General features: G+C 40.6%; 1 protein-coding gene across 1 annotated transcript in view; it reads left to right on the top strand.

The window, feature by feature from the left end:
* The window catches only part of thsd7aa (thrombospondin, type I, domain containing 7Aa), a 153,060-nt gene that overhangs the window by 98,878 nt on the left and 36,127 nt on the right, over positions 1-18,055 (top strand). The window contains exons 8-13 of the mRNA XM_051391019.1: positions 2,408-2,648; positions 5,818-5,933; positions 7,807-7,939; positions 9,166-9,269; positions 15,700-15,894; positions 16,148-16,414. Of these exons, the coding sequence (XP_051246979.1) occupies positions 2,408-2,648; positions 5,818-5,933; positions 7,807-7,939; positions 9,166-9,269; positions 15,700-15,894; positions 16,148-16,414 (1,056 nt within the window). The remainder of the gene's footprint in view (positions 1-2,407; positions 2,649-5,817; positions 5,934-7,806; positions 7,940-9,165; positions 9,270-15,699; positions 15,895-16,147; positions 16,415-18,055) is intronic.

The raw sequence follows: 18,055 nt of genomic DNA, 5'->3' as shown, positions 1-18,055 counted from the left end.
CCCCCTGTTTTATCTCTCAATCTGCTTCAGCTTTGTTTGTTTTCCAAAAAGCCCAGGGAAAATCAAACTAAGATATAGCACTGCACAAAGACTCACACAGCAAGGGATTCTGGTAATGTCCAATGTTTTGGAGCTTTGGCAGAGAAAATGTTCTCATCATGTATGATTGCTGTACCTGTGGATTCATCCTGTTTGCCTAAGTATACTCTACTTTGATTAAGTTTAGCATTTATATACTTTGTAAGAGAGAATAAGAAACCTGATAAGTTGTGCAAAGCGTTTCAAAGGGAGTAGTTGCCTCTACCTCTAAATGCAATTTTTTAAGGCGTAATGTGCAAAGTCCTAATTTTTTTCCCTCCATCTTTGGTTGACTACACCATAGGCATCACTTTTAAATCTAACATCACGCTCAGTATGGTATACCCTGGTATTATTATTTCTTGGATTTTCTGTTCATAAAGGGTGATTTTCTAAAGGTAGTTTTCTTTTCTTTGTCCAGCCAAGCTAGATATTTATTTTACTAACTGCCCAGCCATTCTTCTCCCCAGTAAAGTCCCAGCAGAGAGCAGGTGTTTTATATTTATATGAGTGTGCCACTGCTCAGATTGCTGTTTATAGATGGACATCCAAATTGTGCTCATCTTTGTACTCCAAGGAAACTATAACCACTTCAGTGCTTTTTGTAAGATTTACAATGACTGTTTTTTTTTGTAAAATTTAAAAAGAGAACACTTGACATATATTACATATACAAATATTAATAGAGAGATAGTATTTATGTACAAGGTTAAGCAAATGTATCTTTTATAGTTGTTTGAAACAGGCAATGGAATTTGTCTTCTCAGTGTCTATAGCGTGCACCAAAGTTTGGTACAAAATAGGGTTAGATGATTGGACGAAATATATCAGCTATCAGCGAGTCTATCGGTAGTTCTTTTTCAGGTAAGGGATCTGTCTTTTTCAGTGACAGACATTCAGTGTATTTTCACATCTAACATACAGTAACAATGTGATTTACAGACGCACAAAACAAGACTAACTCCAGGGACAATGAGGACACACCATGTAGAACCCCGGACAGGAGATAGGCCTGGGGCCTCATTTATAAAAGACTGTGCAGAGTTTATACTGAAAGAAGGTGTATCACTGAGGTGGAGGCTAGAAAAAAGTTTTATTTGGTGGTTTGTCCTCTGGAATAAGCAACAAATGTAAATCGAGAGTGGCAGAGAGTAATGAATGGTCAGTGCAGCCCGTTCAGAGAAATGTACAATGGCACAATAAAGAAAAATGGTCTGATATCAAGAAGGATGTCAAAAGACGAGTGACTGCACATCGTCGGAGTGTCGCTGCTACAGGTGTATGCTCAGGAAATACAGAACTGACATGAAGGAAGGATCACTGCAATTAGAAGCCCTCCACTCTGGCATCCTGCCTGCATTTAAGGGCGACTCACACCTGCGTGTAACTCCTAGCTCACTGCTTTACTCGTCTCTGGTGGGCCCCATCGATCCACAGCTCTTGTGGCAGAGGCACGGCATATTTGTGAGTGAGTGCAAACAGCAAACGCCAAATGTTGGACTGATGTGGCCAGTTGGAAGATTTTACCATATCGCCCAACCCTAATACAAAAGCCACTTTCCCAATTTTCCTATCATGGGGGAACAGACAACTAGAAGAATAGCACAAGATAATGCAAACTACAAACTACAGACGGATCTACCAGGATGTAAATTCTGGCTGTTGGAAACTATCCGACTTGAGTGCAACCGCCCCCTCTGCTGCTGCCTGATCTCATCCACTTTCCAGGCGAGGCTTAGTTTATCTAAAACTGGCCTATTTCAGATTATGTGTTGATGGAGCATAGAATGATAAAGAAACTTTATATAGAACTAGCAGAAATGTCAGTGGGTGCTCTTTGTCATGTCTTCCTAAAGGCAATAATTTTTCGCTAACTTTACATATGTGTAAACACAATAGCCATTGCATGCAGTTGATTTGGGCTCAAGAGAGATCCAAGGATCCATACCCTAAGTCATGGCACACATTGGTTGTTTTCATACAGCTCTGACAGGCCAAATAGGCCTACAGGGCTGAGAACAAGATTACTCAGGTCAAGTGTGACCAAGTCCAAGTCAGAGCAGTTTTGCGATTGAGTCAAGATTAAATATGAGTCTTGGTCAAGTTGCAAATGAGGCTAAGATAGAGATGTGTGAGTCAAACCACCCGCAAAGTCAGAGCAAATTACAAAATGTCTCAGACTGGACAATAATACAGAATTTTTGGGTCCCTTGGATCTGTCTTTGCCGTGTATGATTTTAGACTACCTGTGTAGTGCTGATGTGATTTTTGTTTTTGTCTGTAGTGCAGCTAAAACATTGATGCTGGCTTCTGTTCAATCATTTCTCAGGTGGAATTCAGTGCCCCAACATCAGTGCCCTGCAGGAGGTGAGGAACTGCAATGACCATCCTTGCACTGTGTACCACTGGCAGACAGGCTCGTGGGGGCAGTGCATTGAGGACTCCTCCATTCCGGCCTCCAATGCATCCGTGGGGCGAACACGTGGGGACGATGCCACCTGCTCAGTGGGGATGCAAACCCGCAAGGTCATCTGTGTCCGGGTCAATGTGGGCCAGGTTCCTCCAAAAAAGTAAGACTCCACATAATTGCTTATACATGGAGTTCAGCTATGATTAAAGGCTGTGCATGAATGTCATCCCATCTCTGTTACAATCTGGGATTGAGCAACAATCAACTATTTTTCTTGGCTCTGTTTGGTTGTTTTCTGTCAGGCATGGTGGATTCCATTTGGAGCCAGAGGAACATAATTTATTGACAAAAGTAATTTTTTATAATATACCTTCTGCAGCTTTAATTCCATTACTCCATCTAGCAACCATTACCACCAATTTCGTGTTGACACAAACTCATGTTGGCTGGGCAGAAACGTTAGGGCAAACATAACAAAATAACAGAAATTGGCTAACTTGATACGATGTCAGGCTGAATGAAATGAAACTAACACGCAATTTAGTCTGATCTGAAGCAGTTTCTGTTAGAAATACCAATTTTGGTACTGAAAGATTGATATTGGGGAAGGCTTAACCCTTATAAGTGTAAGGCTGCCTCTGTTTTTGGTTGCACACTTTGTTTGCACATGGCGTGTTGTGCCATTTAGTCACCTGGTTAGTCTATTGTTACCGGTGTCTGGCAGAGGTGTTGCTGATGAGCTGATGAGCTGCTGGCCAACTGCTTTAAGCATCAGGGTGTGTTTCCCCCCTGAAGGCATCTGCTGGGAACATGAATTATCTATTTATTTATTCAACAGAGCGGGAGCATTATTCTGGCAGCACAGCAGCACTACGCAGGCGAACCCCCACCAGCCCGCATGCTGCGTATGGAAATTAATCTCGCTTTTTATTCCTGCGCTTGCTCCTAAACCTACTGTTACATGCTGAGCAGTGAGCCTGCTGCCTTGGGACACACTTTCACATCAATGGAGAGAGGGGCACCCGCTTTCACCAGCAGTGCCAGCTGCGGCCAGGATGTGAGGGCTGCCACCAGCAAACGCCAAGTGGCATTAGAGCATTCTAATGCATTAGCATGATGACAAAAAAGATGTATTAGGATATTAATTAGGTGTGTGGTTCAAATATGGTAAACACTGTGTTGAGTTATAAAATATTTCTTTGTGTTCATATATCATATGCCTTTGTTTGCTATAGAGCTTCTTTTCTTTCAGAATTTTAATTGGTGATGCCATGGGAATTCTGAGCAAAGCTAATTTCCTGTTTGGCTCATAGATTGTATAAATAGTGGATGGAGCTTCCGGGTTTGAGAGTGAAGCCGCTGCACAAGTTCCTTAAAGCTATAATCTCTAATATTTCCACATTAAACTGTGTATAAACACTAGCTCTACGTTCTATATGTAGTTGTGGGCGGCTGTGGCGCAGAGGCAGAGCCGGTCGTCCCCTAATCGGAAGGTTGTTTGTTCGATCCCCGGTTGCTGGGTGCATATGTACAAGGATATAAAAATACCATTATAGATATATATTTGAATATACTAGCAGGATATGAACAGCATAAACAGAGTGAAGTGATTACACTAAGATATATACAGCTATTAAGTTAAGATATGTGCAGTATGAACAGTATTAACAGTAAATTATAAAGTATATATGTAAGTACAAGTCATTAAATTGGTTGACATTATATACAGAGTAAACAGCTAGATATAGAGATGTAAGTGAATACACTATAGATATGAGACAGTATAAATATGTGTTAGGATGTGGGGGCTTAAATTGTCCAGATAAGTGTGGCGGTATAGTCAGTGGTGAGTAATATGGGAAAAAACTGTTCAGTCCATGGTTGTTGGTTCGATCCCTGCCTGCTGCCACCACATGTTGAAGTATCCTTGAGCAAGATACGGAACCCCAAATTGTTTCCGATGCTGTGCATTGGTGTGTGAATGTGTATGAATGAGTTAGTCTCTGTTTGATGGGCTTTGCCATCACTGAGTGAATGTGCCATGTAGTGCTATTTGTGCTAATGTTGCTAAAGCTAAAAGATGCAGCTAACAAGCTAGCTTAGTGCTTATGTTAAATGACTGTAACACTTTGCCATTCATGGCAGGGGCAGCTGTGGCTCAGAGGCAGAGCGGGTCGTTCCTTAATCGGAAGGTTGTGGGTTCGATCCCTGGCTCCTGGTGCCACATGTCGAAGTATTCTTGAGCAAGATACTGAACCCCGAATTGCTCCCGATGCATGTGAATGTTAGTTTCTCTTCGATGGACTTTGCCATCACTGAGTGAATGTGTGTGAAAGGGTGAATATGGCACGTAGTGTAAAAGTGCTTTGAGTGGTCAGAAGAATAGAAAGGCGCTATACAGGTCCATTTATTTTGTGTTTTTAGCTGTTTTAATCTGGGGGTCTGTTTGTTCTGGAGAGAAGGAGACCTCTGTGGATCATTGGACTCCCAGTAGAAACCTCCTGAACCATGAACACTGAAGGAATCCTAACCAGGAGAAGCTGAATGCAGTGATGGCAATGGTGGTGAAGACAACAACTCCCATGATCCCACGCTACTTTACCACCTCATCAAACTTTTTTTTTTGGTATTGTTTTGATGAGACCCCCTAGCGACAGAAATGACTACTGCTGTCAGGATATAGTAAAAGGTTATGCTTAGTTTGGTGAAGGAACCTCAACTCTTGTATGTAAAGGAGGGTCAGAGTCAGATTGTGGATGAGATAGCTTCTGTTATGAATTGGCGCTATACAAATAAAATTGAATTGAAATTGAATTGAATTGAAACGGGAAACGAACAGTTTCTCATATTTGGTGCTACAATGTTTTCCTTCTTTACCTTCCTCCCAACATTATTTGCTTATTTCTTTCCTTTTCCCTTCTTTCTGTCTTTCCCCCATTCGTCCACCTTCCTATTGTCCTTCCTGCTCCTTTAATTTTTTTCTCCCTTCCTCTTTCCATTTTTCCTCCCTACTTCTATCCATTTCTTCCTTCCATCTTTCCAGTCCTTCTTTAACTGCTCACAGAAAACAAAAAACCTCCTAATTGGAGATACAAGGCTTTCTTTTTTCCACCTTTGTTTTGGACGGACAAGTTGTCACTGAAATACACTATAAATGTCAACTTAGGTATCGTTATAACAAACGACTGACACTGCTGCTACTACTACTGAGGACGGTCTCAACTTCAACGTCATAGTCTGTGTTTTCACTTTATATCTAATGAGCTCTATCAGGATTTCAAGGGTACTCTGTGTGTTTGTGTCTGAGCATATCAACGATGTACTTGCAGGTGTCCGGAGAGCCTGCGCCCAGACACCGTCAGGCCCTGCTTACTGCCATGCAAGAGAGACTGTATCGTCACCCCGTACAGCGACTGGAGCCCCTGCCCATCCACATGTCAAGCAGGTAACTCCGGCTCTTTGCTGACTTCAGCTCATGCAGTGAGGCTTTGCAGAGTGTCAAACAGGCCAAATGCAGCAGTGTTAAGGAGGAATTTCATAAAAGCCTTAGTATGATGTCTGTTTCTCAATTAATGAAGCATAGCAAATAGGCTCATCATTATTTCAGCACGAGGAGACAGACAATAAAGTCACCATGCATGCTGAGACAGACTACCAAAATTTCAGATTCAGTCTGTGTTGTTGCATGTTTAATAAATGTTATGGAAATGCAGTTTTTCATCAGTCTTCTAAAAGGAAAATATCAGGGTTTCCTGCAGGAAATTGGTTAGTGGAAGTTCATCATCACATAGCAATAGGCCTTTTATTTGTTTTTTCCTAAAGATCTCAAATGTGTTATTTTATTTTTTAAAGGGGTAGAAAAACTTGAATGATGTTATTAGAAGCTGTTTGTAAGTCAGTGGGGGTGGATGGGCCGCCTCCACAATAAACAGCTGCTGGAAATCTTGATAGTGTTGGCTAATTTGGAACCTATTTGCCAAGCAAATAACCTCAGTGTTAGACATGTATGGCTGTCGGTCCCCTGAGTTTTGCTTTATGTACTGGCATAGTCGCTCCCCAGAGGCATCTGCTGAACAAATCCTTTAATCGCTCCATTATCTTGTATCTATATAGAGTGTCCATGTGTCTTCTTGCTCTCAGTAGCTCTGATAGTAAAGTGGATTATCTATTAACAGCATTGTTGGTTGTTCCATCCCCAGCTCCTCCGGTCATGTCGAAGGGCCCTTTCTTGTGATATACTTGTATTTCACCAACACTCATGCATAGACAAGAACTCACTCTTGATGCAGTTTGCATTAAAAATCAAACCCCTTCTGAAAGCTAATGTTTTGAAAAAAATGCCAGCTAACTAGCTAGCTAATTTACATCAATCGTTTTGCTAACATTAGCTAACTTAAGATATGACTGTATAAATCGCTTTAATCTTTTAACCATCTTAAAAATGTGGTCATCTTTTCAACATAGATTAGCCTAGCACATAGCATATCTAAATACAGGAAAGGAGAAAGTTGACTGAGGTTCTGACCAAGGCTTGCTCAACTCTTATTGGAGCACAGAGCAAAAAGGGGCGGGACTTTAAAGAAATCCATTGTATTGCACAAGCGTAATGTTAGTTTCTATGGATGCTCACCAATACTACCAAGTGAGTCTGTGAGATGTGCATTGAACACGCAAATGCTTGGTTAAACACAAGAGAGGCTTGACTACTGCAATAACCCCTATGCATGCTGGGATAGGCACCATGCTCCCATGAACTTAAACATGATAAGCATCTTTCTCTTCAGGATGGGTGTCTACAATATGGCGTGTAGCATGGTCATCTGCATTCGCAGCCCTTTGCTATCTGAATACTTTTTTTTCTTTTCTGTATGACGTAATAAAGGAATCACTGCAGGACTTTGGCATTGTGAGAAACTGCAATCTGATATGATAGTCCTGATATAGATGTGGACTTCCTGTAAAGTCAATAACCTCTACCACCAGTGGAGCTGTATTGGATACCACAGAGCAGATGATGGGGATGGTATTCAATATTCTACTTGATTGTATTACCCTCCCCTTGAAGTGCTCACTATCAGCAGAAACTGAAGACCAATTGGGCTTCATTGTATTAGGTCTACTTTGAGAGATTTAATAAAATACAGCTAAAAGCATACAAAAGACATCCCTTTGGCAAGAACCTTTTGAAATCTGGGACTTGCTGGAACTGAAGCAACGTTTACTCTGCTACATTCAGTGTCTTACATTTACTTTAAGTTGGCAGTTTATTAGGTAGACTTAGCTAAAAGTATATTTCTCTTTCCTGTCCTGTCGCTTAGGTGGTAACACAAAGAAGAAGCAGTACAGGAAACGTATAATCATCCAGTCACCAGCCAACGGGGGACAAGACTGTCCTGAAGTGCTGACCCAGGAGAGAGAGTGTGAGGCTCCATCTGTCTGTCAAGGATACAGGTAACTGGTCCTATTCAACACCTGCACATGTTACTCACTGACAACCAGTGCCTGAACTGGACTGAAAAAGGTGCCAGTACCCTAATTCAGCACAGCCCTAAACACAAAATAACCCCTAACCCTAATGAGTTTTGATCCTTTTTAACAACATCAGTGCTTTCTTAGCGTTAAGCTGATGTAGTTAGACGGACATTTATGAGTACCTCACCCGCATTGCTACCTTTAGAAATACTGATCATCAAAAGCATCAAAGCATCAAAGTAGTTATTTTTAGGCAATTATTTCACAATTTTTGTTTTGTATTCCACTCTGAAAAAATACCTTGGTGACCACAAGAAGTAATGGTACTCATGTGGACAAAAATCAGAAGTGTACTGCTGAGTACTGGCCCCTTTCAAGCACTGCTGACAACTTAATTAATACAAGTATAGGAGTTATAGGGAATTTTTGATGGCTAACCAATTAACAGTTTGGTCAGAGATTTGAGTGTGGTATGCTAGTAGCCTGGAGCCTCTGGCCTCAAGCAGAGGTAAGGAGCAGGCTAGAGAGGTCTGGTAAGCTCACTTCTTTTTAACACCTAGTTTTTTTTCCATTTTCTAACATCTAATCTTAAGCCCCATCTGATGCTGATTTAAGTGAATCACTTGAGGAACGGTATCTGACCTGATTCAACTAAACCGGGCAATTTTCCAAATAAGAACCTGGTCCAAATCCCGAAGCTATATTTTGGCTTTACTTTATCATTTATAACGTCATTTATGAATGACATTTGAAAATAACTTAACCTGAACCCCAATCAGAGTTTTTCGCAAACAAAATGGGCTGAACCTAACGCAAAACCAGATTTGTGGGTTCAGGTGGGGTTTTCCCATTCTTTCCATAACACAGTCTAGACAGATGATGGATCCTTGAATTTGGTCTTCTGGCTTTAAACCTCAAGGAACTGCTGGCTTGCCACAATATTTGTTAAGTAAATTCTACGTTCCTTTAGGACGACCATGAATTTTATGATTCCATGACCTCTTCTGTCATGCCACCCTGGGGTCTAAATAACTCGGAGCCAGTGAGCTCAGACAATCAATCCCAGTCCACCACTACATGCCACTAATGGCACACTCTTTGACTATGGCTGGCTCATCTGAAAGTTGGAGCTGCTGTTGTTCATATAGCATTTCCCGCCACCATCTAAGTTCAAGACACTTCTGATTCTTCTGCTTTTTTTTTAGATGGAAAACCCATAAGTGGCGGAGATGTCAGCTGGTTCCATGGTCAGTTCGTCAGGACAGTCCTGATGCCCAGGAGACCTGTGGGCCGGGAATGCAGGTTCGGGGTGAGGACAGCCACACACACACACACACACACACACACACACACACACACACACACACAAACATTAACATTATATTTTTCTTATCTGTATGAACACATACACATACAGAGCAGGAAGAACAGTGTAACTATCAGTCATCAGGAAAAGACATTAGCCTGAGCTGAGATCAGATCCTTCCATCTTTGCAGGATCCACGAACAGGGGAGTTTGCATCAAAGCAGTACCTGGGGGCTGCATACAACTTTAATCTAGCTGTAAATGATATGGTTCTGAGAAGAGAGATGTGAATGTTATAGTTTAGGCACAACAGAGTCTAATATCTCACCTTCTCAACTCCACAATACCAACGTAGCCGATGGGAACACTCCACTACAGTATGGTACACAAAGTTGTGAGCAGTTACTAAGCAACAACCTGATAATTAGTGAATCGTTAATAAATAGTTAGTCAATAACCTTGAATGGAGGACTGTATAGTAGACAAGGATGATATACTTGAGAACTGACTGGGACGTACTATATTAAGATTAGATTTGATTAGATTAGATTAGATTACTATATTAGAAGTACTAAGACAACGAAATGCAGTTTAGCATCTAACCAGAAGTGCAAAGAGCAGTAAAGTGCAGAGTAATGTGCATATGTACAAGGATATAAAAATAACATTATAGATATATATATATATATGAATATATATATATCTCACCCCAACTGGTCGAGACAGACGACCACCCACCTAGAGCCGGAGGATCTGTCCTAGGTTTCTGCCTTTTAACAGGCAGTTTTTCCTTGCCCTTGTCGCCAAGTGCTTGCTCATGGTGGTACTGTTGGGTCTCTGTAAATAATGTTATAAGGAGTTCGGTCTAGACCTGCTCTATTTGAAAGTGTCCTGAGATAACTTCTGTTATGAATTGGCGCTATACAAATAAAATTGAATTGAATTGAATTGAATTGAATATACTAGCAGGATATGTACAGTATGAACAGCATTAACAGAATGAATGGAGTGAAGTGATTACACTAAGATATATACAGCTATTAAGTTAAGATATGTGCAGTATGAACAGTATTAACAGTAAATTATAAAGTATATATGTAAGTACAAGTAATTAAATTGGTTGACATTATATACAGAGTAAACAGCTAGATATAGAGATGTAAGTGAATACACTATAGATATGAGACAGTATAAATATGTGTTAGGATGTGGGGGCTTAAATTGTCCAGATAAGTGTGGCGGTATAGTCAGTGGTGGGTAATATGGGAAAAAAACTGTTCAGTCCATGGTTCGATCCCTGCCTGCTGCCACCACATGTTGAAGTATCCTTGACAGTGTTGGGCAAGTTACTTTTTAAAAGTAATTAGTTACAGTTATTAGTTACTTCTTCCAAAAAGTAACTAAATGAGTTACTCAGTTACAAATTATAAAAGTAACTAGTTACTTCAGAAAGTAACTATTGCGTTACTTTCAAGTAAATTGTTAAATGCTCAAATGTGACCCCACCTCCACCCCTCTTTAACGGAACTCAAAATACATATTCAATTATTTATGATAAATCTGAATATTATAATGAGATGGACACTTAATACAATACATTATTAACAGAAACAATGTACACAAGTCTAAACTATTTTAATGTTGCTGTGGGACAAAGTGAGACTAGCCTCCAATCAAATGCCATGTATGTAGATATTATGTTTATATAGTGGATCCATACAAATAACACAATAGATGTTTTGAACTTTTGATATTTATTGCCCCTCAACAGGCCACAACTGGACAAAATTCAGTTATGCTTGTTAAGCACTATACCAAAAATAAATAACAAACATATACACTCTTTGTAGTGCAAATAAAACAAAAAAAACTTCAGACAATTGTCTACAATTGTAGATATACTGTACTACTTAAAAAAGTGGAACAGTGTAACAATATGAGGTGCTTTCAATCTAACTGAAAAGTACAATGTATAGCAAAACTAAGGAATCCAAATATAAATAGGTAATACATAAGAAATAAAAAATACATCTCCATAAAAATAAATCTCTTTCTCTGACCATTGACAATCTCACTTCAAGAGGCTGCAGCCAGCCAACAAATAAATCTAAATTAAATGATGCTCTTTAAGCAATGTACCAAAAATGTATTCAAACAATATATACACTCTTTTTAGTGCAAATGTAATAAGATGCAGCACAACTCGCCATACCTGTCTCTCGTTGACTGACTCGCTTGTGTTGTTCGTTGTGTGTCGGACTATGCGTGCTTTCGAACACCCGCCCAACTCTACCTCTGATTGGCTTACCATGAAATTTTACTCAACCTCAGCCAATCGTCAGCATTTATGCGCTTGTCTCGTGCACTGCCCACTAACCAAGGAAGAACAGTAAAAAAAAGTCTTTGCCTCTCGGCTCAGAGATCTAGTTGGTCTGATGAAAAAAACAGATTCAATTATAGTAACGCGCCGCATTGTTTGGCAGTAACGGTAACGGCGTTATTAAGATGGGAAGAGTAATCAATTAGATTACTCGTTACTGAAAAAAGTAACGCCGTTAGTAACGCCATTATTTATAATGCCATTATTCCCATCACTGATCCTTGAGCAAGATACTGAATCCCATATTGTTCCCGATGCTGTGCATCGGTGTGTGAATGTGTATGAATGCATTAGTTTCTGTTTGATGGACTTTGCCAATACTGAGTGAATGTGTGTGAAAAGGTGAATGTGGCACGTAGTGTAAAAGCGCTTTGAGTGGTTGGAAGACTAGAAAGGAGCTATACAAGTACAGGTCCATTTACCATTTACCATTTACATACTAATGATGACTAATTAATAATAATCAGTTACTCTTTTTGTACAGTGATACTAAGTAATCCCTTATAATTTCATGATTATGACAAGTAGCTGCAGTTTTTTAATTCACCAGGAAAACTAGTGAATGAGTACAGCTAAAATGTAAATGTATTAATTAATCACTTAATTAAAAGAATATTTTGTTAAATTGGGTGGTCAAAATAACTATAAAGATACATGGTTTCATCAGCTATGTTGAGTTTTAGTTTTTAAATGCATTCATGTACAGACTGTATTTAAACACACTAACAATGATTTATTATGATGATGATGATGATGATGATGATCTCTAGTTTCAGTCTTCTTCCATACAGCATGATGTTCATTTAGTAAATGATGGTCCCATTTAGAGTAAAATAGACCATAAAGCAGGGTATGATTTAGACATATTGATTGGTGTGATTGACAGCTCATTCTCAGTGAGTCTGTCCAGCTCAACGATCAAACTCAGATCAAACTGTCAAACTAGGCAGTGCTGATCAAATATGAATCCAGATTCTGTTACTGTGTTTCCTATTTCTCTCCTAAAATCCTTTCAGAAGCATATTTTAGTGTTTATCTGGAATATGAGATTGTGTGTGAGCCGCCATTGTTTACTGCTACGGACGAGTTAAAACCATGCGCAGCCAATGAGAGCAGCTCAATTTAGACTAAGTCACTGCTGTTGGCTCTGAAAAACCATCATGGCAATGGCCATGATGCAGAACTCGAGGCTTCAAAAGAGAACTCACATGAGTAGGTTCACACTTGCTTAACCCCAGCAGGAAAATCTCAGAACAAAACTTGTACTATTGGTTAAAGATGACTTGCCAGGTGTAGCACCAATGCCTGTGGCCTGAGTGAGAATTCAGGCCGCAGCAGACAGTTGACTTGTTATCAGTGCACACACTCAGACTCCTATTAAAGTCTCAGAGACAGGGGGCATTATCTGATTCCGATGATGAGCATCCTGCTCCTCCATCTTTGGAGGCTCTTATCATTATGGGCCATTACCTGTAATGGTATACTCAGAGCTGGAGAGACACAGTTCAATAAGCCTCTCACTATTCACCCATGCAAGTAAAACTTTCAAAATGCCCTTGCCATTTTATAGACCTTACTTGTAGTATTTCCAGTGAATCTGTGTACGTGTGTGGGTGTGTGAAGTCATTGTTGTGGGTATAAGAGAGAGATACCCTGAGATAATCAGAATCAGAATCAGAATCAGAAACACTGTAATAATCCCAGGGGGAAATGACTAAATATTGGTATTTTCATTGCTAGCATACTGTCACCAATGTTTTCTTTAATATGGATCCGTTATACTAGGGCAGTGATTTATAAGAGAAATATACTCTGCCCTCCACTACGGTGTTAGTTATTAAATCTTAAGATTTCTGTGTAAAACCTATAACAAGCTACTGATATGATGCATTGTTAAAGATAAAACTAATCAACATAATATCAAAAATTAAATGGATACAACAATACAAAAATATTTTTCTACTCATAAATAAATGCATCGATAATTGTAATCAGAGCAGGAATTTCAATCTGTGTCTAGCCTTTTTGCACCCTTGAAAATTGTACACCCATTGGCCACTGTGGCCTTTGTGCCCCTCTCTAGGCATGTTTTCTTTCCCCGCCCACCTCTTTCTGGCCCCTCTGTCCCCTTCCAGTCCACCTTGGAACGTTAATAACTGTTACATGTACCTGATTGTAAAAGTAACATAATCCACACATGTAGTATGACCATCGACATACAGTATAAAAGAGAGACGTTGCGTCTCCACTTCCTCCCACTGTACAAAAATTAAGCTGAAATATCTCGGATATGGCCGCTGCCATCTTTCGCCACTGTGAGCCAGAGTCTGCACAGTGGCGATCGGGGTTGCCACTGCGGTACTGAAGTCCTGCCCATACACCAGGCCAACTCCATGGCAAGCAGGACTCAGCTGTCAATCATGACGAGAAACCCACCTATAGCTTCAGATAATTAATTAAAATCAGATAACCAGAACACTTATACATCAAACATCAGCATGATAAGAACAGAAACCATCTTTGGGAAAAATGTATTTGATGTGTACTTTGACATTTAGTCTGCTAACATGGAGGCACCAGACTTTATGACCTATGTTGTAGTCAGCCACCAGGGGTTGATCCAGAGCTTCTGGCTTCACTTTTTCAAGAGCTGTCATCTCCTCTGTCTTTATATATATGGATAGGAATGACCAATAGAAGTGTGAAAGAGCTCTCGTTTGGAATCCGTACATCCTGCATAGCGGAAGTTACTATAGACTGTAACTCAGCTAGCTAACTTTAGCCAGGCGCTACCCTGCCTGTGAACAAGATAATAATAATTATCAGTGAGTCCTGCAGTGTGTTTACAGCTTGCAGAGATAACAGAGCTAACAGAGCTAAAAGCAAATGGACCTAAACACTCGGTGCTCCGCTTAACAGCTAACTGGAGGGTTAGGAAACTGTTTGAATGGAGTTTATTTCAACGTGATTATCTGTCAGGCAGCAACAGTGACCATGTAACGTTAATGTTCAGCTGACCGAACAAACATAAATGTCATCCTACAGGGCAAACGCCATGGTATTGTCCCTTTTTATCATTTTTCTCGGTTAATTGTGTTTGTTGTCGCTGCGTGTTCGTGGTTACTGATCTTTAGCATATGCTTCTGCATTCTGTGGCCTATAGAGCAAGCACACTAGAGACTTCCGTTGGCCGAGCTGCTAACTTCCAGTTTAGCCCTCTGCCAAGTTGAGTGGTGATAAAATTAATAATCATGCAGCTTTTCTAGACTTTCCATATGTCTTTGGACTGAATGACTCAAATTCAGATAGGTGTTAATGAATGTATCCACTGTTTTACAGCCACTTCTTTCACAATCTAACCTAATGGGAAAAGGTATTTTTGGGCCAGTGTTTGTTTAATTAATTTGATGCTTTTAATATTTATGCACTTTTACATTAGTAATATGCCCAGACAGGCAGTACAAACAGGTCTATTGGCGTGGGTGTAGTGATGAAAAAATAGTCCCCAATAGATGATTGGCTCAGTCATTTTACTCTAGCTTACACAACACAACTTTGAGTACTAGCAGGCAAACATCATCTCAAAATTGAGAAAATTAAAATTTTCAGCCCTTAAGAAATTTACTTTTTGTAAACTGCTGGTTCTAAGGGCCCTATTTACCACATACAACTTCATTTATTATTAGATCTGTGTTTGGATAGTGCTAGGGGATCACTACTCAAGGTATGATGTATGTAAGAGTACTAAAATGGAGCGTCAAAAACAACATCTATCGGGGTGCCCGGTTGGCTCGGTCGGTGGACTGGCGATCTATGTACGGGGTTGCTGCAGCGGCTCAGGGTTCGAATCCGACCTGCGGCCCCTTGCTGCGTGTCATCCCCCCCTCTCTCTGCCACCCTTTCCTGTCTGTCTTCGGCTGTCACTATCCAATAAAGGCAATAAAAGGCCAAAGAAAAAACTTTACTCCACTTTCTACCAAATGGATAGAAGTTGACTACAAAATGAGAAGTCTCCATCCTCATAAAAAACCCATTCTCTCCTTTCCCCTGTAGCTGTCTCGTGCCGGAAGCAGGATGGTGGGCAGGCAGACGTTGAAGCTTGTCTTCAGTTTGCCAGCTCCATGCCGCCTCTCACACAGCCCTGCCAGCTGCCCTGCCAGGAGGACTGTCAACTCAGCAGCTGGTCCAAGTTTTCCCCCTGCACAGCCGATTGCGTGGGCGTCAGGACCCGCAAGAGGATGCTAGTCGGTGAGTGACAGACTTTAACTTGCAGCTGACTTCCAGATTACACCAACCTTTAGATCAGTGGATGTGAAAAACTGACTTTGGATTAAACATTTTATATGTGTAAAGTTGACTGTCCTTCCTACAGTTCCATTGAAAACCAATCCCAATCCAAGCAGGCTTCTAACTGTGTAACAGTATCCATACCTTGCTTAAAGATCAGTAATCAAAAAATGGCTAAATCTTAAGTAATTTTATGAATATATATTTTTTGCAGGGAAGAGCAAAAAGCGGGATCAGTGTAAAAACCACCAGATGTATCCAGTGAGTGAGACCCAGTACTGCCCATGTAACAAGTACAATGCCCAGCCTGTGGGCAACTGGTCGGACTGTGTCCTACCTGAGGGTGGCCGCATGGAGGGTCAACTGGGCATGAAGGTCCAAGGTGACATCAAGGAGTGCGGCCAAGGATATCGTTACCAGGCCATGGTGTGCTACGACCAGGACAATCGCATAGTGGAGACCTCTCGCTGCAACAGCCACGGTGAGCCTTAAGCCTAACTTCTCTTTTTAGAAACACCAGCGCTAACTATATTGCAAAACTGATTAAAGAATGCACCAGGTAATAAAAAACGTTTTTGTGGACCTATAAACCTTTGCTGATGTAATTTACTCTTCTTTTTAAAAAAAAACATAAATCTTTAAATTTCAGAAAGAAAAAAATCTGCATTTCAGAAATGTGGTCACAAAAGTTACAAAGTACATCCACACTAAGCCAGTTAAATTCTCTCCATTTCAGCCATCCGTCCAGACTAGAGTGTAAATCTTAAAGCTTCTTGCTTTGTGTTTTAGTGTGTATGGGTTAAATGCAGTTGAAAAACAGTGACCTGAGCCATCTCAGTGAGGGTTGGGGGCTGTTTGGTAGTAGAGTTAAGACAACCAGGATACTAGTGCATGTAAACAATCTTTTATTTTGTGTGGCTCTTTTGGAAGGCACTGACAAACAACGTCTTTTGCCGTGGGTATGAAAATGTATTGGATGTAACTCAAATTAAAATTTGGACAAACGAGACAGACCCTGAAATGGCACATAGCTGGAGACTACCAATTGTCTCCATCGTGATCCTATTTGTAGTTGTGCTGTAGGAACCAACTTTTAATGTAACTCACTGAGATAGGTAAAGTAGACAACAACTGTTCTTCAACATGCAATCCTGTTCAAATATTTAAGATCAATCGCCCTCTTTAGACTGATCACATTTGACACAGCTCAGGTTCAGTTGTCCTTTCATCAAACCTCCAGTGTGAATTGGGCAATCTATCAGGGGAACTTGGGGTTGTATTTGCTGCCAGAAGCCCAAATCTATCAGGCCGCTTTGCGGTGAGCTGTATTAACATTCAGCACTATATGCCAGTAAAGGGAGAAAAGGGAATCACGAATCAAAGTGCTGTCGTATTCTGCATCTTAGCCTAGGGAAAATACAGAACACATCAAAGCACTCTGGGGAATGAGTGTGTCTGTTTGCTCACTGAGGAACCCGTCTCGTCATGACTCAAAGCTTTGCTCACAGTAGGAGCTGCTTGATGACTGTAACTTTAAAAAAAATGTTGGACTAAGAGTTTGTACTTCTGCTTCTTTCTCTTGGTGTTTGATTGGCTCTCTTCTGCCGGTAGTATTGTGGGAGTAACATGGTAATTGCTTGCTCCTTCCTGTTGATATTTGCCCTCCGACTACAGCTGGATATCAGGGATGCTAGGTTCGTTTGTGGAAGGAGTCAGGGAAAGGACCGCATGGGTGAATCTGGAGTCAGCACCAGTGTGTAACAGCAAGAATGCTTTCATGCCTGAGGAAAGTTTCTGATTGGCATCCAGGCTGGGGGTTTCGCTTAGTGTTCTGTTTTTGATGAGAAAGTCAGAGGATCAAATTGAGGATTCCATCTCCCTTACATCTCCTCACAACAGGTCAGATCAATATGTAGTCAAGATATTGTCAAAAATCCTACCTCAGATGCTGCAACACTGCAATTTGATATCCCATAGTTACTTATTAATTCACTGTTCTGGTGTGTTTTCTGGTGTGATTTCTTCCCTCGACCTTTCCCTGATTTCCCTTGGACAATCTTTCAATTAAAGCTTGTTTTATGGACACACATATTATATTTGTGGGTAGGTTGTGATAATCATT

The sequence above is a fragment of the Dicentrarchus labrax genome, unplaced genomic scaffold, assembly GCF_905237075.1.
Source record: "Dicentrarchus labrax unplaced genomic scaffold, dlabrax2021, whole genome shotgun sequence".
In the NCBI taxonomy this organism is placed as follows: Eukaryota; Metazoa; Chordata; class Actinopteri; family Moronidae; genus Dicentrarchus; species Dicentrarchus labrax.
The sequence above is the reverse complement of the archived record's forward strand: the minus strand, read 5'-3'. Positions and strand labels throughout refer to the sequence as shown.